The sequence below is a fragment of the Medicago sativa genome, chromosome 2 (assembly GCF_051527215.1).
Source record: "Medicago sativa cultivar Bolivia chromosome 2, Bolivia_mono, whole genome shotgun sequence".
Taxonomy (NCBI): Eukaryota; Viridiplantae; Streptophyta; class Magnoliopsida; order Fabales; family Fabaceae; genus Medicago; species Medicago sativa.
The window spans coordinates 18302951-18326242 of record NC_140750.1 but is presented as its reverse complement, the minus strand read 5'-3'; the positions used below and the strand labels follow the sequence as shown (position 1 = coordinate 18326242).

General features: G+C 32.1%; 2 protein-coding genes and 1 long non-coding RNA gene across 3 annotated transcripts; all 3 read left to right on the top strand.

The window, feature by feature from the left end:
- Positions 1-10100: 10100 nt before the first annotated feature.
- Positions 10101-12154, top strand: LOC146945165 (uncharacterized). The gene is made up of 3 exons (XM_085748033.1): positions 10101-10763; positions 10943-11025; positions 11900-12154. The coding sequence occupies exons 1-3, from the start codon at positions 10112-10114 to the stop codon at positions 12152-12154; spliced, it is 990 nt and encodes a 329-aa protein (XP_085604159.1). The 5' UTR covers positions 10101-10111.
- Positions 12155-17950: 5796 nt separating this feature from the next.
- Positions 17951-18781, top strand: LOC146945164 (uncharacterized). Its single transcript, XM_085748827.1, has 3 exons — positions 17951-18190; positions 18276-18403; positions 18517-18781. Exons 1-3 carry the CDS (start codon positions 18106-18108, stop codon positions 18613-18615), a joined length of 312 nt encoding a protein of 103 aa, XP_085604953.1. The 5' UTR covers positions 17951-18105; the 3' UTR covers positions 18616-18781.
- A 1819-nt stretch (positions 18782-20600) lies between these two features.
- On the top strand, positions 20601-21516 carry LOC146945163 (uncharacterized). The gene is made up of 2 exons (XR_015028160.1): positions 20601-21203; positions 21333-21516. It is a non-coding gene; the product is annotated as an uncharacterized LOC146945163 (long non-coding RNA).
- Positions 21517-23292: the final 1776 nt, after the last annotated feature.

The window sequence follows — 23292 nt, the reverse complement described above, 5'->3', positions numbered from 1 at the left end:
CTTAAACAACTTCGACTTCATTGACGACAACAACATCTTCGCATGATAATATCATTATTCATCAATCATCAACAACATCATATAACATCGTATTTAAACATCAACAATAATTCACTATGTATCTTTGTAAAAACATAATAAATTATCCACAACATATTTTCATGTCAAACCAAATCTACTGGAAAGATATCACAAATATCAACAACTTTCATGTTTACAACAAAGATCAATTCAAAACAGAAACATATGAACAAAACGCAAAAACATGAAACAGAGAATGCTGTCACCGTACAATTTCGCTAAGACCTCCCTGTAGTATTTTCATCATAACTCAAAGACCAAACATCATTTTCACGTCAAACCAAAGCCACTAGAAAGCTAACAAAATTATCTAAAACTTTCATGTTTACGCCTAAGACCAATTCTGTACCAATCAATACCAGTTTTCATTTTAAATTCGGAAAAGTTGTGCTGAAAGTCCATAAAAATTTACTGTGACCTACGTGCAGTAATTTGACCATAACTCAAGTTCTATATATGGTTTTGACGTGAGACCAACGGCATTAGAAAGCTAACATCCATACCTACAACTTTCGTGTTTACACCTAAGACCAATTCCGCACCGATCAATACCAGTTTTAATATCAAAATTCGGGCTGAATGCAGATTTTCTTCAAGTTTCACCTAATCTCATGGTGCTAACCTCAAAACTGATTCTAATTTTCATCCTAATGATTATCTAAGGTTTGTACACAATTTCTACATCAATTCAACAAGTTTTCATCATCTAATCATCAAATCTCTCTCAAAACCCTAATTCTCAAATTCTCACAAACTCTCCCCAACTTGTTAGATGTAATCTAATGATTTAACAACTTAATATTAATGCAAGATAGTCTCACCCTCACCTTAGATTAATTCCTGAATCAGCAGCAGCGTTCTTCTTTCCTAAGGTCTTCTCCTCTTCTCTTCTCTTCTCTCTTCTCTTCTTTCTTGTTCTCCTCTTTTCCAAAAAGCGGTTTAAGGTAAACTCTTTCTAACCTAAGCTTCTCTATTTATAATATACTAAAATATTCTTCCCAAATCTATTTAGGCCCAACAACTTATTCTTCTTTCTATTCTAACCCCCAATTCAACTCACACTAATAATCCTCATAATCTTATTTATTTCTAAATTAAATATATCTCTCACAAATAACAAATATATTTCTACACCAAATAACAAATATATCTCTAACAAATAACAAATATATTTCTACATCAAATAACAAATATATCTCTAACAAATAACAAATATATTTCTATACCAAATAACAAATATATCCCTAACAAATAACAAATATATTTCTATATCAAATAACAAATATATCTCTAACAAATAAAATATATATATATATATATATATATATATATATATATATATATTATTCTAGTAAATACCAACATATAACATAACAAAATATCACTCATCAAAATAAATCGACTAAATCATAAAAAGACATCTAATCTCAAAACTACCTCCAAATCTACTTACTCTAATAATTCTCATATTCTAATAAATAATAGAATAATGCCACATAATAAAATACTAACACCTCATATAAATAAATAAATCACATAAATAGACTCTAACTTAATAAAAATAATTAAATAAAAAGGAGGGCGTTACAACTCTCCCCAACTTAAAAGAATTTCGTCCTCGAAATTCAAGCACAATAGAAAATAAATTTATTCATTACTTCTTCAAACAAAACACAAAAACCACATCAAGTTAGTCAGTTAAACATGATCACATAAAAAAAAAACATAACTACTAACTAGAAAACATGACGACACGACACAACGACTCATCTACTTGGCCGGACGGACCGACCTGCTCTGATACCAATTGTAACACCCCGTTTTCCCAACGTGAAAATTTCGTAAATAAATCAGAGTATTCATCGTAAACGGAATGTCACATTTCATAAAAATCATAAATTGAATAAATAAATATTTATCCTTCAAAATTATAACAACATAATCTTTAAAACTTCGCAGCGGAATAGTTTGACAACTTAAATAATCTTTGGCACAAGGGCCTCAATATAAAATTTCATAAAACTTAGTTCAACATCAATTCTTGAAAGATTCATAAACAATACGTAAGGAATAGAAGTAAAGTCAAGTCCCATATCCCGTTACGTATCAGAGCACCTAGACACACATGTGAGGAGTCCACTCACGACGCCTCTAATCTTGATTACCTGCAAGTTACCCATACGAAGAGCAACATTTCCAAGCAGAGGGGTGAGATTTCTCAAAACAAAAATATTAAACATATAAATCATGTAAAATACATTCAACAGCTTAAACATCCTATAATTCATTAATCATATCTAGCAACTTAAACTTCCTTAACTAGTATCATTATTCTTCCTACATTAGTCATATACTTCATATTATATCATCATAAAAATATCATCACATATCTACAAATATTAGTCATAAGCATTATCATATATCCTTTTAATCATAGCATCTTAATCATAGACATAAACATCATCATATAACATCAAGTACTAATCATAACCATCTCATAACATTATATATAAACCATAAACATAATCACAAACAATCCATCTTAAATATAATCACGAGGAATCATCATACATCATCATTAGTAAACGTATAACATCTTATCATATTCACATATCAGCATATCATAAATCACATAGCATCTTATCATAACAACTTCATATTCAACCATCATAAACAAATCATAATCAACATCATCATCAATCCTAAACAACATCATCGTCAAACATGAACAACATCATCGTCAAACATCATCATCAAAATCAAACATCATCATCAAACATTAACAACATCATCGTCAAACATCATCATCATAATCAAACATCATCATCAAACATAAACAACATTCTTAATCAAACTCATCATTCACTTCATATTCAATTTTAAACAACTTCATAGTCGACTCGACACTTGACTTGACAACTCGACAACTTGACATCTTAACATCTTAAATCATCTTAAAAACCTCTTGATATGCAAATGCATTTGGTACCAATACAGAGCATCAAGCTCCCAACCAACTTATATGAGCGTAAATAGGCTCTTCAGGGCATCAAGCCCCCAACATAATGAGCAAAAGCTCCAGGGCATCAAGCCCTCAACCATCGTGTGAATGACTAAGCATTCCAGGGCATCAAGCCCCCAACCAACTTATATGAGTATGCAATGGACTCAACAACTTAACAACTTCAACTTCGTAACAACTTACAACTTAACAACTTCGGCTTCATAACAACTGACAACTTAAACAACTTCAACTTCATAACAACTGACAACTTAAACAACTTCGACTTCATTGACGACAACAACATCTTCGCATGATAATATCATTATTCATCAATCATCAACAACATCATATAACATCGTATTTAAACATCAACAATAATTCACTATGTATCTTTGTAAAAACATAATAAATTATCCACAACATATTTTCATGTCAAACCAAATCTACTGGAAAGATATCACAAATATCAACAACTTTCATGTTTACAACAAAGATCAATTCAAAACAGAAACATATGAACAAAACGCAAAAACATGAAACAGAGAATGCTGTCACCGTACAATTTCGCTAAGACCTCCCTGTAGTATTTTCATCATAACTCAAAGACCAAACATCATTTTCACGTCAAACCAAAGCCACTAGAAAGCTAACAAAATTATCTAAAACTTTCATGTTTACGCCTAAGACCAATTCTGTACCAATCAATACCAGTTTTCATTTTAAATTCGGAAAAGTTGTGCTGAAAGTCCATAAAAATTTACTGTGACCTACGTGCAGTAATTTGACCATAACTCAAGTTCTATATATCGTTTTGACGTGAGACCAACGGCATTAGAAAGCTAACATCCATACCTACAACTTTCGTGTTTACACCTAAGACCAATTCCGCACCGATCAATACCAGTTTTAATATCAAAATTCGGGCTGAATGCAGATTTTCTTCAAGTTTCACCTAATCTCATGGTGCTAACCTCAAAACTGATTCTAATTTTCATCCTAATGATTATCTAAGGTTTGTACACAATTTCTACATCAATTCAACAAGTTTTCATCATCTAATCATCAAATCTCTCTCAAAACCCTAATTCTCAAATTCTCACAAACTCTCCCCAACTTGTTAGATGTAATCTAATGATTTAACAACTTAATATTAATGCAAGATAGTCTCACCCTCACCTTAGATTAATTCCTGAATCAGCAGCAGCGTTCTTCTTTCCTAAGGTCTTCTCCTCTTCTCTTCTCTTCTCTCTTCTCTTCTTTCTTGTTCTCCTCTTTTCCAAAAAGCGGTTTAAGGTAAACTCTTTCTAACCTAAGCTTCTCTATTTATAATATACTAAAATATTCTTCCCAAATCTATTTAGGCCCAACAACTTATTCTTCTTTCTATTCTAACCCCCAATTCAACTCACACTAATAATCCTCATAATCTTATTTATTTCTAAATTAAATATATCTCTCACAAATAACAAATATATTTCTACACCAAATAACAAATATATCTCTAACAAATAACAAATATATTTCTACATCAAATAACAAATATATCTCTAACAAATAACAAATATATTTCTATACCAAATAACAAATATATCCCTAACAAATAACAAATATATTTCTATATCAAATAACAAATATATCTCTAACAAATAAAATATATATATATATATATATATATATATATATATATATATATATATTATTCTAGTAAATACCAACATATAACATAACAAAATATCACTCATCAAAATAAATCGACTAAATCATAAAAAGACATCTAATCTCAAAACTACCTCCAAATCTACTTACTCTAATAATTCTCATATTCTAATAAATAATAGAATAATGCCACATAATAAAATACTAACACCTCATATAAATAAATAAATCACATAAATAGACTCTAACTTAATAAAAATAATTAAATAAAAAGGAGGGCGTTACAGCCTACGTACCCGTTTAAGGGATCAAATCCACCGTAGTTCTCTTCCAAAAAATGTTTTTGTTTTTGTTGGTTGATTTTAAGTTTGAAAATTGGAGTTTGAAGAATGAGAGAGAGGCCTCAAGGGCATGAGATTATGAAAGAAGTGAGGTGGGATTAGTCAATTGCAAAATGTGGTCCAAGTATGGTTAAAGTTCATTAAGATTTTTATTTAAGAAAAGAAAAGGAAAATACTATGGGATCTTGATCCCAAGGTTTATTTGGAAAATGGTTTGAGTGAAGTTTATTCATATTTTTTTGGAAAATTGATTTTTCTAAGTATAAAGCCTAAACATCCATCTAAACATACAATCCTAAACATACATCTAAACATGCATATTCTAGCTATATACTATAGTGATGTGTGTGCATGTGTCGGTGCTTGTGTCGGTGTACATTATTAGAGTCCATTGTCCTTATTACATCATGCCCTAGTTACATTCTATGGCCTCTTTGCCAAGAAATTAAAATGGCATAAAAGTAAAATATTACACGAACTCCTAAGTATTTACATTCTAATTTTTGTATGGACTAAATTGCAAGAAAAATAGAGATGAATATGGGATGAAATGGAGATGCTTATGATGAATATGAAACATGAAGTGAGAAGGTTAGTAGCATAAGGCAATATCAAAAGAAATAAAGCAAGAAAGGCACTATAACATAAAGGATGGAAAACAAACCAAGATAAAGGCAAAATGGGTGCAAACATGCCTAAAATTTGTTCATGAAGTGCAAGGCTCATGTGACCTATAATTCTCACATTCCAATACACTTTTAAAGGTTTAGAATCAAATTTTGGAATGGGAACTTAGGCAACATGACTAACTTGACATTTTAGAAACAAACCTAAGCATATTTGCATTATTTAACTACACAACTAACTTGTAAGCTAAGTAACTAATCAAGATTCATGCTCATGCATTAGTATCAAACAAAAACAGTGGCTAAACTCTATGGGATCAAGTGGTATAGGTCACCAAAATTTATCAAGCAACTTGGATTAAAATCAAGCAAATTTTCATTCATTTTTAACACAAAATATCACAAAATAGTAGGAAAATTATCCACATTACGTTCACCAATTTTTATTATGTAAAATTGACACAAGAACACCACAAAGTTATCAAGAAATGTGTATGAAAATTTTTAGAATTTTTAAAGCATTTTTAAACATCAAAACATATAAACTTTCACAATTTCTTAACAAAAATAGAAAACAATTAACAAGAAAATACCACACACTTTCTAACCAAGATTCAACATATGACAATATCACAAAAATATAAAAAAAAAGATCAAGAACACATAGGAATTTTTTAGGAATTTTTAAAGGATTTTTTGGACTCAAAAACACACAAATACTTCACAAATTTGAAAAAAAAAGTAGACAAATTAACAAGAAAATACTATATATATCCTTCTTAGGTTTTAACACACAAAACTATCACAAAAAGGTCAAGAAAAATACCAACAAACATGTGAAAAATTTATGGAATTTTTTAAAGAATTCTTAGGCAAGGCAGGGGGGTGCCGTGAGCAATTTTTGCAGCAAGAACGCAGGAAACAGGGGTGTGTATAGCAATCAGGCATGGCAGTTAGTTACTGGGCCTTAAGAGGCCACTGGAGCGGGTTGGAAACGGGTTGCACCGGTTCACAGGCCTATATAAGGCCTTGAACCGGTTTCTTGAACCATTCCTAACCCTAACTTCTCTCTCTAAGTTTCTCTCCCTCTCACTCTTACTGCAGAACTCACCAGAACGAAGGTAGGAGGTGACCTGAGCAGTTTTCCGGTGCGGTGGCCGCCGGAGGCGCCGCCACACCGGAAAACAAAACTTGTTAATTTCAACAATTTTTTTATACGAAAATGATTCTCTTCTCCTCCTACGTTCGAATCTGAAGATATCTTTGAGAAATACGTACGCAAACTGGCTAGATCTAAGCAAGAAGTTTCATACAAAATCACAACAACACAGAGAAGTAGAGAGAATATGTTGTTACCTGTGAATGAACGAACTGGAATCCTCGCTTGATTCGCAACCTGTTCTTTCTCTTTCGCTTCAAGTTGATTTTCCTTCTTTTCACCCCTTTTTTGCGATCTCGTACACGAACTCTGTCCTTGTGATTGTTCCTTGATGACTTGTGTGAATCTCTGGATAAAATGTGCGGTGGTGATTTGAACGGAATTGGATTCTTGTTACGGACTCCGATTTGAATCGTTGTGATTCAAGTGGAATTCGTGACGAGTTATGGTGATTTTGGATCGGTGTTACTATGAATTGATGACTGCTGTGGTGGTTGTACAGTTCTGTTATGGTGGTTTCGAGTTGTTGCAGGTTCGGTTACGGTGGTTTTGAGTTGTTACCGGTTCAGTTACGGTGGAGCTTGTTGAAGTTCTTGATGAACTTCAAGCAAGTTCTTCTGGTTTCTGGCGTTTGATTCGTTTTTGTGGAGAGAGAGAGAGTGAGAAGTGTTTTTGGTGAGTTGTCAAAAAATGAATGGGATTGATGACTTTGACTGATGAGTTGGCTATTTATAGCTGACACATGTGACTGCTGGACCTGTAACAAACTGCCATGTGGACCCTGACCAATAAGAGAGCACCACCTGTGCCTGGACTTAAGACTTGGACAAAAAGGACCAATATGTAATTAACTAAACTTAAAGGACCAAACTGCAATTATTAGAAATTTTAGGACTAAAATGAAAATTAAAATAAAATTGAATTAAAATTGGTAACCGGAAAATAACGTAAAGTGAACCGATTAAAATTGACAAAACGGACTAAAACGAACCAATGGCCTAAATGAGGTACTTTAAAGTAACCTCTCTCTGCCGAAATTTCGAGTGAAATGACCAAAATGCCCCTGGGGCTAAAACGACTGAAACTGACTCAGATACAAATTTTAAAATGGATTTTTTACAAGAATTTGAAGCAAAGACTCATACAATCAAAATTAAAAGACTCAGAGACAATTTTTAGGATTTAAACAGGGTTTTGACACATGAAGAGACCAAAATGCCCCTAGGGGCAAAACTGACTCAAAACGACTTCAAATGCAATTTTTGAAATGGATTTTGACATAGAATGAAACAGAGACTTATTCTAACCAAATGAAAAGACTCAAACAAATTTTTAAAAGACTGAAAGAAATTTTGACATAGGAAATGACTAAAATACCCTTGCATGTGAATTTTGCAAGTAATATTGAAATAAAATGCAGAGAAAGATGTAATTGATCAGAGACAAATCAAATGACTTATAATGCAAGAAAAGAAGAATTGAACAAGTATTTTTAGGTCCAAAATTAGGGTATAACAGGAAAGAGATATTATGAGTTGTTTTACAAAATTGTCCTTAATAAATGATATGAGAAAGATAAATGAAAGAATTGAAAGAAGAGAAAGTAATAAATAATTAATGATATAATAGGAAAAATAACATTATTGTTTCATTGGTATTGTAAAGCGACATATAATTTGGGACACATTTTTTTCTCCAAAACGACATACAATTTAGGACGGAGGGAGTATTAACGATAATTTTATAAAATAACTCACAATATCTCTTTTTAAAACAACATTAATTATATTTCTTAATACGTGTGAAATGTCAAAAACGTCATATAATTTAAGATGGATGGAGTAACTTTTTTAAATTAAGAAGATTACTGGGTTAAAATTAAGATAAATAGTGATAAGATTACTTAGTATTAATTAATTAAATGTATCATTAGTTTAAGTGAAATGTTAAAGAGTGCCCTTAGGACATTAATTAAGAGGATAAAAATAGAAATTGTGCATTGTCATATGGTGAAAAGCGATAAATTTGACTTTTTAGAAGTTAAAACATTGTTGAATCTAATACAAACTTACTACTTTTGATTTCCTTAACAAATATCTTTAGAGCACTTGTTAGCATAACCCTTAATTTAACCCATTTGAGACGGAGGAAGTATTAACCACTAGTTTTACCAAACACTACAAATTCAATTAACTATTTTATTTGCTATCATTTATAAACTAGATTATTAGCTATCCACTAGATTATTAATTCTTTTACTAAAAAAAAAAAGATACCACTAAAGTTATAACCAATGAATTTATAGTGGATAGCTACGCTAGTATATCGTTTTTTTTCTTAGTAAAAGAGCCTTGGTGAAACCCCACAGTCTTGAAATTCGAAACAATTTTCAATTTTAAAGGTTGCAAACGGTCAAATCATGAAAATTGAACGGATGTAAGATGAATATTATTTTGGGGATCATTCTTATTGGTGGAGAATGTTGTAGTATGACTCAAAATTTGAAGGATGGAGAATTTTGTTGCTAAAAATATAAAAGATTTGTTTCAAATATATTTTGTGCTGAAAATATATTTATGGACAATAAATATATTTTTGTACCGTATGAAGGACGATTTGATGCAAATATATTTTGAAAGGGAATATTATATTTTTGATGCAAATATTATTTCACTGAACGAGAAAAAAAAAACGTATCTTCAGTGTATATTCGTTCCAAATTTATGAGTTATATTTCTCTATAAATATATTTATAGACCTTTGTATCAGAGTAAACTTGGAGATAAAGGGGGTGAAAAACACTAGGGTTGAGTTGATTCACCTTGGGAAACATTATTAGGATTGAGTCTCTTGGTCACGGGAAGAGATTGGGGCTTTGGGTAGTATTAGGCGGGAGACTTATTCTTATAACTCATTGATATCTCTTTTGTAAAGTTATTCGTCATTATAGTGGAATGGAGGGCTGCTCTCTCCCCCAGATTTGGTCAGTTTTGGACCGAACTGGATAACCAAAATTTGTGTGTTCTCTCTTTCTTTCTCTCTCGTTGTTTTCTACCTTTGCTTGTATTTATAACTTCCATACACTTTGTTTGGTTGCTTAATTATTACTTGCTCCACACATCAAATATTTATTGGTCTGATTTTCATCGAATTCACAACAATTTGGCGCCCACTATATAAATCACACCACACTATATAATCACACTTGCATCTTCCACTACTTTAGTATCCCAAAAAAAAAAGTATGCATCATCACACAACTCTCCCGACAACCAATCAACCTAATATGCAGTTTGAAATCATCAACAAGATGGGATTCTTTACAGAATGCAACTTCTATGTCCCAGATGAAAAAGGTGACATCAATGGTTTGGCTTTCCGTATGGCATATCATAAGGCTACCAAAGATTTTAAGAATAATAACAAGGAGTTATGTGCTTCTGTTGGATCTATGCTATGCTCAGTGGTTCCTTCACTCAGAAACTCCGTGGAGGCAGCTCTGAATGCAACCGGCGTCAAGCCTCGTTTTGTGAGTTTACCATCACAGGCTCATGAAAACAACATTGATATTTCAAATGCTCCTCAGTTGGACTGGCCTTCCATCCTTGTAATGTTTGGCTATTGTATTCTTCTTCTTTTCTATGGGACGACTGGTAATCACAGTTATATATCCGACTGTATTAGTAATCTGCAACCTAAAGTTAGGTATGACCCAAAAAACAAACTTGATATACCATTTGATCCCATAAAAATAAAAGCAGTTAAAACTATGCTTGGTTCTCGTGATCTTTGTAAAACTGTAATCACATTCCTCAGGAACAACTGCAATCATCCCGATTCACAAGTTTCTAACATGTGCAAACATTTGAATACCATTTTGTATGGTCTGAGTTTAGAATAAATTCTCCGTTTTCTATGACCCATGTGTTTTATTTAAGGTTGGTGATTTAGCTGATGACTGATGCCTTTGATGTTGTTTTACCTCACCCTTATCTTCGGTGTTTTAGGCACTTGTGATCTTTTCAAGGTGGAAAGTTTGTGGTTTCCGACTGATTTAATTTTGTTATGGTACAAGAACTGCATAGTGAATGCGACGCTTCAAATATTTTCTGCCTTGCGGAAAATGCAAGGAGGGAAGATGTTTTAGATTTAGATGAGGTAGCTTGAAAATTTTAGATTGAGACTCCAATTTGATATTTTCATTGGTAGCCTGGTAGGTGTTGAAATGATAAAAAAATACTTGAGATCTGAATTGGCATCATACCATAGTTCTGGCTATTTGCTTCGAGCATATCATGAAATAAATGTTTTGGAAATGGCCTAGCATTATAACATTACCTTGTTTTTTTTAATGTTTTCATATGTAATTCTTGATTATTGGAATTGAGTCCTCTTTAATTATTATCTTTTTATATGTGTTTTTCTTTTAATTCTTGTTATTTTTTTTGTTCAAGTAAACTCCAGATTTGATTAAGAAATGGAAATGACATGAACATTGCCTACAATTTATGAAACAACAGGAAAGAAAACTAGATTGAGAGGGGCATTCTCCAACCGTGATCAAGAACCAACAAACTTAGCCATGACCATAAGTCAAATTTCTTTTCAAGAAAAATAATAATGATGAAAAAATGAAGTTGATAAACGATAGCAGAAACCAACATTAGGCCAGGGAAGTCAAATTTCCATAGGAGATTGGTGTTTATTGGTGAAACATCATTTGACTCATTTGGAAGGTGTATTGTGTGTTTTGAAGCTGACTTTCACTATAGTTAGCCATTTTTCGCTTGAAATAGAAAGGGCCATAAGTGTGTTTAGTTCACAGACACCTCATTGTAATCCACAGTCACTAAACAAGGGTGTTGTTTAAAGAAGTAAATAATAATACTTTTAGGATTAAATTTATTAGTAAATCGAAAGAGATATCTGGGTGTGACCCTGAAGATGATAATGATTTCCATGTTTGGTTTTATTTCAAGTGAGCTGATACAAATAGGACTAATCTTTGGTTCATGTTTAAGTTTATGTCAAGATAATTAGATTTATCATGAAATATATTAATTTGGTTGAAAGTGTTGAAGAAATTGATAGTGTGTGTCAATATTTGCGTAATGTGTTAGCTTGGTCTGAGATGCGTCATTTCACACTTATCAATGATATGTTAATTAAGGCTAAATCACCTGTGTTCTTTGCCCCCCTGGTTTCAAAAGATGTAAATGATTTTACCGAGGCGTATAGATCTATAAGTCTCATGCTTGCCCTCAGTTTTTCATGTATCAAAGGTTGAACCATCAAGATTTCTGTTGCTCAAGAGCTGCAAAGGATGACAACCGTTCAACTGTTGGTTAATTTGAGTTTACTTCAACGGCTAGAGTGGACCCAAAAACAGCACAAGATTTTGGGAAATTACATTGGGAGCTTGTGCGACATAACCGATGCTCAGCGTGAGACCTGTAAATGTATACTTCTTGTGATTTCGTACTTTGATTAAATTCATAAGGAAAAGGGTTATTTAATTTGATCATGAGCTTATTTTATTATGACACTTCATTCCCTCTACTTGTTGGATTTTTCTTTGATATTTGTATACACCTTGATTTATGATTATGATGGTTTAGTTCTTGTGATTCTCTACATATGGTTGAAATAATTTTTTTATTCCAAGCAAACTTTTATTTAAAATATCTAAGGAGTTAAATTGTGTAAGCATTCACTTTATTATTCCTAAAAATGATATAGCATGGTATCATAATAATTCATATTCTCAATGTTTTTAAATTGAAAGAGCCCTGACTCTACTTCGGTATTACTCTTATTGTGGTGCTAAACTGATACTCCAGTAGAAGAAATAGCAGCAGTGACAGATTTGCTTCTAAACCCTGAATTTAAAAAATAAAGTTCAATACAAGATAATTAACTTTCACACAAAATGAGTGACTGATGCAGTAGTAGAGTGATTTAGTGTGCAAATCTACAAGTTGAGTAGATGAGGAAATATGTAGCAGATTGATGAGCTCGGATTGAACTTTGTCTCTGATCAAATGGAATCATTTTCAATCCATTTGATGAGCCAGGGGAAGGTGAGATTCTGAACAATTGGTATGGCTGATTTGTTATCATCTCAAATAGAAAGGAATGATAAAGTGATTGTGTTAATGTAGATCATAAACTGCGTAGACTATCCACGGGGCCTCACAAGTCACAAAGGGATAGATAGAAGCAGAGAAAAACAGAGAAATCAGTGACTTGATTTCAACAATCATAATTCAGAAGATGAGATAAACACATTTATTAGGGTAGCTTTTGATGTAGAGAAGAACTCGAATTGCAGCCTCAAAATACTTTAGCATACGCTAATTAGAAGAACCTCTTCAATCCATTCTACAGTTAACTAGTATATACAAATTGTTAATACATAAGCTTAAGGTGATCTGCATGTCTTCTATTATCAGCACACTGCAAACATTGTCTACCATTGCATTATAAACAGAATTTCTTGTTGACACTCTCCTCCAAAAAAAATGGCAAAATAAGATCCATTAAAATTTAAGTGAACACAACCATAATAACAGTAATAAAAAAGGATGCCCAGATAAACACATCAAACAACAAGTACAAAATATGAAATGTAAAAAAAGCCTAAAAACTAATCCTGTGACGATTCACCAAATCTTACCTGTTATAGGGTGTGCACCTTCACTTAAAATAACCTCAGAGTTGGAAAGACTTGAACTTGAACCATTAGCATTTTCCTCTTCGTTCTTCAGCTCCTGTGCTACAGCAACCAGAGTAGGAAATCTCGAAATATGAATCGTCACCATTTCAATATATGAAGCCAAGAACATATAAATTAAAATTGAGGGCAAATATATATATAAACAATATAAAGGTCAGATCCTAACCATTTCTTGTATTTGAAAGGTTAATTTTTTTTCCTATGACAAGAAATATATATAAACTTTGAAATATTATTTCAAGGTCTTTATTTCTTTCTAGCATAAAAAGGTTTATCATATTAAACAAGTAGTTTCTCATCCTCACTTGAGCTCAGGAAATTTGACAATAAAGTGAAGAAAAAAAAAGATCAAGTTTTATTTTAAAGATTATCGCGTTTAAAATAAGCTTAAGTACATAACTAAGCAAACTCATGCAATAATTGATAATTGATAGTAGATAAGTTTAGAGTCTACTCCCTTAGATCCTAAATATTAGAATTCAATGTACATGAAAAAAAAATCTTCTCTCGTATTTAAGACGACAGGTAGTACAAAGGAAAATTACAATTCAAGAAAGAAAAAAGAACTTGTTGCTTTACTCACTCAAAATGCTATTAAAACTCCAAATAACTAAGAACTGTCTATTATATCTTCAAAATGGAATGGATGAAGGTTGAAATTTGGCTTTTACGATCAAAATTGGCTCCTAGGTTTAACTGCTATAAACGGCCACTAAACTCGGACCCCTTGGCACAACAAATGCACTGTCCTTTTACATTACCATTGTCTTTCATGTTGTGCCCTTTGGTAATGTCTCATGGAAGCGGCTCTAGTCCTTATCCATAAGTAATCAACATATTCCTTATCATTGCATTAAACTTCCAATCATTAGAGACTCCATAAACTTCAGCTCCAAGCTATACCTCTGTTGGATTCAAATTCGTACATCATCATTGATCCGTACTTGGAGTCAGGTGAAACTCCAACTTTCACCTCCAGTGTTTCTACTTTGAAATCCGTCATTGAAAAAAATACAACATATCCATAAAACCAACAATAACAGGCATGAATTGTTCTAAATAACCAAAAATTCATAAAAAAGGAGATCTATGTCATGCAATCACTCAAAAGATTATTGAATAATGGGTATAAAGCAAAGGTAATAACTAATATTTTTGTTTTACCACAACTTCAATCTTGAACAATGCTCCTCCTCGAGTGATGCAATTACAAGCACTAAATAATCAGTTCTTAATTCCTAGAATGACATAAAAATCATGCATTTAATAAGACTTGAGTAGGATAACCTCTAAGTATGGATTCCCAAGAAAACATCTAAGTTATGCGCTTCAACATAACTTGGATCATTCACCTACATTGATATAAAGTGTGTGGATCCCAAATTTTTATCTTTCATTTGTAAACATCGACAAAAAGAATAACCATAACGTTGCCAATAAACATATGACCATCCATTTTTTCACATAATCTAAGGTTGAAATTTTTTATTAAGTCATCTCATTTTCAGGAGAAGTGGTTTTCAACAGTAAATCACATGGGTAGATTCAATGGCAGAGCCCTTCATAGGCTGGGGTGGGCAACGACTCACCTGAAAAAAATTAATAAATTAAAAATTATAGGTTCATTTTGTGAGATTTTAAACAATTTTGCAGCAGTCTTGGTTTTAGGCAGTTCCAAACCCATGTAAAGTGGTGTCGGGGATATGTGTTGCGTTTATGCTTGGTTGGATAGTAGAGGTTTATAGATCTTTTTTTTTTTTTTTGAGAAAAGGTTTATAGATCTTTTAATTTGCGAGTGTTTCAACCCTCCTTTTTGTTTTATGGTATCAAAAATTCTCCAAATTAGTAATTGTATTATAAAAAACAGCTTATAATTTCTAGTCAAACTCCACCGCTTCAAATTTGTTGTTAATACTTACTCCCTCCGGTCACTATTATAAGCAAAAGTTGACTTTAAGAATAGAAAGTAGGCATAGTAAATTAAAACATATTGAAGTTTGACATAATATCAATTCTTTGAGTACATTTTATTTTGAATGCTTTCACGTAACATAAACATTATTTATTATTTATAACCACACATTATTCATTATTGTTTCAATGCTCCATGCTTGAATCAATTTATGCATGCACTGCACGATCACCTACAAAATAAAAACAAATATCCCTTAAAAAAAACAAATATATAATAATACAGAAGTGCTATGTAGCATTAGACGAAAGGCAACGGGCGGAAATAGTGGAAATCATGTGATGGAGAGTAAAACATGGGAGAGAGAATTCAATTGGTTAGGGCAAAGGAATAAAAATCCAAGGGTGGTAAATAGTTTGTCGCTTCTCGTGCGTATATATTGTTGTTCCAAAGAGCATTTTCCATAATAATATAAAGATTTGCTAAACAAAGACAATAAAAGATGAAGAGAGTAAATAAATCTAGACACCATTGTTGATTTTAAAATCATAACAATGTTTTTGTTCTTACCACATTCATTCTTCTCACAATCTCTCACGCACGCGTCAAAAACTTCTCCTAATGGGTTCCCCAAACATAAAAGGTAACACTTCATTTCACAAGCTATTTTGTTCCGCTTAATTGGCGCAAACTCTTGAGATGGAGTGATGCATTCAACTTGTGTTGCAACTAAAATAATCATTAACATCATCACAAGAGCTTTTCTTTTCATGCTTACTTCCATGACTCTTTTCGATGTGTATCTTTTATCAATCTCTATTAGAATTCTCTTTTTTGTGATGTTTTAGGTTTTGCTAAAAAACCTTATTTATAGCCATAAAGAATGGTCAAGAGTTTTCAAACGTAAAGCAAAAACATGGTAATTAATTTTCAAATATAAAAAGTTAAATCAATCTCTATTAGAATTCTATTTTTTATAATGTTTTAGGTTTCTCAAAACACCTTATTTATAGCAATAAAAAATTTATATGTAAGAGTTTTAAGAAGTAAAGCAAAAGATGTGATAAAAGGTTGGAAAACTTAAAATGACGGTGACCCCCACTTACGGTGGCGCTAGGTTCGAACTTCTAAGTTCAAACCACCACCAAACAAGAGCAGATCACTTGAAAGTAAGATAAAAACAGTAAAAATGGTGGTCCTAAAAGTAAAACACAAAACTTTGCCGTTAATCACCATCTATCACGGTGGAAACTACCAGGTATTCTACTCCTACCCTAACAGAAAGATAAAGAAAAGTTCTTACATTAGAAAACATCAAAACAGCAGAGGAGAAAAGGAAGGAAAACGAACTTGAGTATAAATGTGCCTTTACAGAGTTGAATGCGTGACGCCGATGAAGCTTTGCAACAGAGAAAGAAACTTGAACCAGAGAAGGAAACTTGAAAAAGAGAGGAAAAACTTGATAGAGGGTAAAAAGTATTTTGATTGTATTTTCAAATTCTATCGTCGAGATTGTGAGCTCGTTTGTTATAACTTTTTTTAGGAAAAATCACTTTTTTTAAGAAAATAATCACTTTTCAAAATATTGCATCCGTTTGTTACAAATTTTTAAAAAAATCATAATCTAAAAAAAAATCTAAAAACAGCTTCAAATGAGAAGCTGTTGAGAGCAGCTTCTCAAAAAATAGATTTTTTTTAGAGGAGAGAGAAAATATGGATATAAAGATTGAATTAATTTTGTAACAAAAAAATCGCTTTTATATAGTTGTATCCAAACAAACTAAATTATTTTTTTAAAAAAAGTGATTTTTATTACGGTAAACAAACGCAAAATGGATTCTGATTTTTCGTAAAATCTCTAAAAAATAATCTCTAAATTATTTTATGTCAAAATCACTTTTATTTTAATCTGTAACAAACGGGCCCTGAATTTTTTTGTTTTCTTGACTTGTGGTTTTATTACGATGACGTTAAAGGGAATGGATTACGTTACTACCCACCCAGTAACAACAAGATTAGCAGGCCTCAAAAAAAAAAAATACAAGATTAGCAAAATTTCCCAAAAAAAAAAAAATAAGATTATGCTAAGAGTAAAAATAGGAAATTTAGTTACATATATCTTGTGTATAAATAACTCTTTAGTGCAAATTTATTTTACCGTATCACTCTTCCCCATCCCACATCGCGATCGTTCTTCACAGATCTGCACTAGTTTATCCCCGACTCCATATCCCGTCACAGGTTCATTATCTACTTCGTTTTCACTGTTTTGCGGTTTGAATTTTTATTTTTATTTTTAACTTTCAGTTATTTTCATCCTTTTTCAAATCTAGTCCATAATTTAATCTCTTCTGTTTAGCTTGTAATTATTCTCCAGAAATTAGAGTGTTTTCATGAAACGAAACCCTCAATCACCCTAAACTTTTTAATCTATTTTATGACGATTGAAATATTTTAATCACCCTAATTAAACCCTAAAGCACACAGATTATTATTAATTCTTCTATCTGTTGAATTTTGAAGGAACATTCTCTCCACGATCATCGTCATATCTCAACCGCTGCAAAACAATAAAACAGGACCTGCTAAGATGAAAAAAGAAGATAGCATAGCCATAGAGGGAAAGCCTCACGTGAAAACCCAGCCATTTCTTTCTGCTAAGCAAGAAGAAGAAAGTATGTTTTTCCTTTTTAACTTTCAGCCATATTAAAATATCCTCACCCTAGGGTTTCTTATTTAATCAAACTAATAAATAAACAGATGTTGATAAGAAGTCCCATTCACCAGACAAAAATGAAGTTGCTCAGCCAGGAGGGGGATTCGATGATCCCAATGATCAGCGGGATTTGGAAACCCCGTCTTCCATTTGTTTGAAACCCAATGATGACGTAAGTTTTTCTGGACGTCTCAACATGTGGCCTTTAGCAATGCTTTTGATGTTTACAAATTTAGTTTTTTTAAGCATGTTTGAATTCTTTATTTTGAATCTTTGAACTAGCAGATTTATTATTGGGAACGCTGGAAGATTTATAAGATTGTTGGAAACACTGGATGGTTTATAAAAGATGATCGAGATTGTGAGAAAGAGAAAGAAAAGTAGTTTTTAAAGTACTTCTGATTATATGTTTGACTCATGTGTGTTAGTCTATGTGTAACTTATGTTGTTTGCTTGAGGATTATATTGTCTCTATTTAAGGTCCTTGTCAACATTGTTTCTAGAGAAATTATTGCGAAATGGTTATAATATTTTTAGCGGCTTTATGGTACCGTCCAAGCCCTTAAATAAAGTTTCGTAGCAAATTAGTTTTTTTTTTTTTTGTCTAAGCATGCCACAAACTCGGCCTCCATAGTGGATGCAGTAGTGATGAATGACACACTGCTTTGCACTCATCTATGATATCGATCCTCTTGTCAAAAAGATGAACGTAACCAAATCGATTGTCTTGTATGGATGCGTTTACTATGAAAAAACATTAAATAATGATAAATGTATTTTTTTCGAGGCAATCGTGATAAACGTTAGTAAGGTGGATGTGTTGATCATGAAGGATGTGTCCATGATGGTACCTCACAGATTGTATACAATGGCTCTATTTTTGGCCTCTAAGGATGATCATGATCCATGAAATGATAACGAACAAGCCAATAAAAACAGATAAACTAGTGTCTGACTTTCATTAATTATGACATGCTCAGTTAGATCACTAAATACATTATTTTATTTCATAAGATCAGAAGAGTATTCCTTCATTTATCAGGGTAGTGTTATTATATCAGTGATAGGAAATGGTGACTTGCGTAGAAAATTAAACTAGTCACATGAGATAGACCACATATGCAACGAAATGGGGGCTAAATTAGTGACAATCAAGCCTCTATATGATTTAGAATAACCTTTTAAAACCATTATACAGGTAAACACTATACACTTATACAAATTCAATGGGAATGCGTCGGTCGATAAAAAAAAATACAGTTGTAGAGCTTTTAAATTAGAGAAAATTGAATTGAGGTAGACAAAAAAATATGAGGTGAGTGTTTTCTTAAAGAAGATGAAATTTGAGAAAATATATAAACACCGTAGAGTTTGAACTCTAATCAAACTAGTTAGAAAAACATATAATGCTGTAATCTTGCACCACTACTAACATAGAAGATATGATTCTTCTTCGAATTTGTTGTTAAGCGTAACATAATCTCATAAAATCGGCTTGTAAAGTGAGAATTGACCCCACTTATAAACACTCGTTCATAGAGGAATGCTATGGACACTCTTTTTAGGACTCTCTCTAACACTCATTCTCTTATTGGGTGAAATTCATGTGGGTACCACACATTGGAAATGGATCCTACATAAAGTGGTGAGACCCACATGGATTTCACCCAATAAGAGAGCGAGTGTAAGGGAGAGTGCTAGAAGAAGAGTGTTCCTAACATTTCTCCTCGTTCATATACCATCTCTCATATTCTTTGTAGGAGACTTTAACACACTCCCTCAAGTCTAATACAAATGTTTTTTAATTTTTTTGGGTGTCCGGGTATACTAATGGGTTTGGTGCGTGAATATAGTGAGTGATCTAAAATAATATATCTCACCCAATAAGCATTCATTTTTTGTATCTAAGAATTTAACTTAAGATTAATGTTTCGTACCTCTTTTGAAAACTCAATGATATAACCCGATGTTGATGTTTATTTTATTTTTTAAGATATCAAGACTTCGTTTAATACATCAAATCAGATACATATCTATATATCAAAACTTTAATTTCTATTTGTAAACATTATGCAAAGTCTTTTTGAGTTTAAACGTTGGTAAATTATTGGGTACCCTAAAGCTTGGAGAGATATTGATATCCATTAGGCAAAACTCATTTAAAATTTGACTTTATTCTTAAACAAATTAGTACAAAAATATGACATATCATTGAATAACTCGATGGTGAGTACATATTCAATCAAACTTCAAGGGTGACATTGTGTTCGCCTTTAATGTTTCTTCTAAAGAATTTAAAATGAATCTAAGAAATTCAAGACTTCATTCCGATTCGAAAGATATGTTTAAACTTCTTTCCAAATTGTAAGGGGTGTTATAGATATACTGGTTGATGTTAAACTCTAAAATATGGAAATTTTATTCTTTGATTTCATTGATATTAATTTTTACTTTCTTTTACATTATATAATTTGAATTCAGATATTTGAAAATTATTATCATCTGTTTTCCTTTACGTTTGAAAACTTTTATACATACACCTTTATGGCTATATATAAGGTCTTTTGAGAAACCTAAAACTCACTAAAAAGAGAATTCTAATAGAGATTGATTTGACTTTTTATATTTGAAAACTATTATCATGTGTTTTGCTTTACGCTTGAAAATTCTTATACCTTCACTTCTTGTGTCTATAAATAAGGTCTTTTTGCATTGTTAACATAAACACATCAAAAAGAGTCATGGAAGTAAGCAAGATAAGAAAAGGTGTTGTGATGATGTTAATAATTATGTTAATTGTAACACATGTTGAGTGCAAATCTTCCTCTGAAGAATTTGAGCCAACTAAGCTCAAAGGAATCCCAAGAGCATGGTGTGAAATTAAGTGTGACTTAAAATGTATTGGACAAAGACTAGTAGAAAAATGGGAAAAGTGCGTGAAAGATTGTATGAATAAGAAATGCTAGGCGCCGGTAAAAAGCAAAATATTGCTATGATCCTTACCATCAACAATTGTGTCTAGATTTACTTTCTCTTCATCTTTTTTTGTCTTCTTTTTAAGCAAATATAAATAATATAATATATTTTGTTTTACCTTGTAGGTGCTCATGCAGTGCATACACAAATTGCTTCAAGCTTGGAGATATGCAGCAATAATAAATAAATAAATAAATAAATAAATAAATAAATAAATAACGTGTATGTTATGTGCAACTCTACATAATGAAATCTATTCATAGAATTTGACATTGTGTCAATTTTAAATAAATTCATTTTAATTCATAATGCCTACTTTCTATTTTTTATTATCTATTTTTGCAAGTGTTTTTTATTTATTTTTTTCTATGATGATTGATTCATAGATTTGGCAACCGGCCGTCTTTTGAAAAAAAAAATATAAATTAAAATCTCCTAATCAACTTTGTTTTCACTCATTGTCTTCTAACCGCCCCAAATCATTGTTTACATACAGGCATGGCGCTAGACGCCACCACCCCTAAGCTCGATTAAATATTGAGAAGCGAAAAAGAGGCGATTCAATCTTTTGCACCGCACGTAGATTATAGATCACGAATCCTCTAAAATCCATTAGGGTGTTGAAGCACATAACTCACGAGGAGAATTTGAGATTTGAGTTCATTTAGTCAGGTTGGGTTTGTCTTTGTAGCAAAAATGAAGAAATAGAGAGAAAGTTAATTAACCTTTTTTTGTGGGAAAATCAAAGACCTTATTTTTAATAGTTAACATGAAATAACTTATTTTTAATATGTAATAAAGAAACAACATGTGTGTGCTTGGCTTGTTCATGCGGTAGTTGTGTTTGAGCAGGAGATTTAAGAACCGCAAAGGAACGGTATACATCTGCGACTTTTCTGTTTTATAAGAAGTTTTAATAGTAAACACTAAAAGTTGTTATCTAAACAGGCATAGCTGTTCCACAAGTAATAGGTTTTTAAAAATTGATGATGTAGACCAATGTTTACTTAAGTGTTCAAAAGTCTTTGACAGAAAGTGTGTGCTCAATTAGCATTGCCAAATTCCCTGCTCTCTCTTACGTACTCTGATTTTTCACAACAGAGTGTGTGCTCAATTAGCATTGCCAAATTCCCTGCTCTCTCTTACGTACTCTGATTTTTCACAAGAGCTAGAAAATTAATTACAACGACGCTAGTACTGCTATCACGTCTCATTTTTGCCCTTAGTTTTTCATGTATTTGGCTCCGAAGGAGGCGTTGACAAAGGTGTAACCTTCCTGATTTCCTACTTTGATTGATGTTGCTCAAGAGCTGCAGAGAAAAGGCAACAATTGTTCAACTGTTGCTGAATTTGAGTTAACTTCAATTGTAGGAGAAGACCTAGAAACAGTACAAGATTTGGTAAAAATTCATCGCCAATTTATGCCTCATAATCGATGTCCAGCGTGAGACCAGTATGCTTGTAATTGTAAACTATTCGTGACTTCTAAATTTGATTAGAATATGGTTTAATTGTAAACTATTCGTGACTTCTAAATTTGATTAGAATATGGTTAAAGGCGACTTAACTTAATCATACAGGTTGTTTTATCTTGGCACTTTTCATTTTCTTACTTGATGGGTTTATCTAGATATTCTTTTTTAGGTATTATTTACTAGAGGAATGCTAGGGACACACTCAGTGGCGGATCTCTTTAGAGACCCCGAGGTGCCACTGCACCCCCAACTTCTCTATAAATATTATATTAGTCATAATATGTCAAAGTTTAACGGCTGTTGTAGTGGTTAAACACCACCCCCTCATTCATCTCCTGGCCGTGTGTTCGATTCTCTCACACCCTTTTTTTTGTATTTCATTTGTATTTTTAATGTTTTACATTCAAAAAAATAGTCCTGGTGGGCGTTGAACCAATGTCCACCATGCAACATTCAAGCAAACAAACCTCCACAACAATTCATAATCCTAACAATTTTTTGAAACTGTTTAATATATATTGTATCAATATTTGGCTCCCCAAACATAATATCTCAAGATCCGCCACTGGACACACTCCTTAATGTTAGGGACCAATACCAATAGTTGAGA

Coding starts and splice junctions, on each gene's coding strand:
- LOC146945165 (XM_085748033.1), top strand. CDS start 10,112: ATGCATCATCACACAACTCTCCCGACAACCAATCAACCTAATATGCAG. Junction 10,764..10,942: donor TTTGTATGGTCTGAGTTTAG/AATAAATTCTCC, acceptor TTATGGTACAAG/AACTGCATAGTGAATGCGAC. Junction 11,026..11,899: donor ATGTTTTAGATTTAGATGAG/GTAGCTTGAAAA, acceptor GTTTATGTCAAG/ATAATTAGATTTATCATGAA.
- LOC146945164 (XM_085748827.1), top strand. CDS start 18,106: ATGAAAAAAGAAGATAGCATAGCCATAGAGGGAAAGCCTCACGTGAAA. Junction 18,191..18,275: donor TGCTAAGCAAGAAGAAGAAA/GTATGTTTTTCC, acceptor ATAAATAAACAG/ATGTTGATAAGAAGTCCCAT. Junction 18,404..18,516: donor GTTTGAAACCCAATGATGAC/GTAAGTTTTTCT, acceptor TTGAACTAGCAG/ATTTATTATTGGGAACGCTG.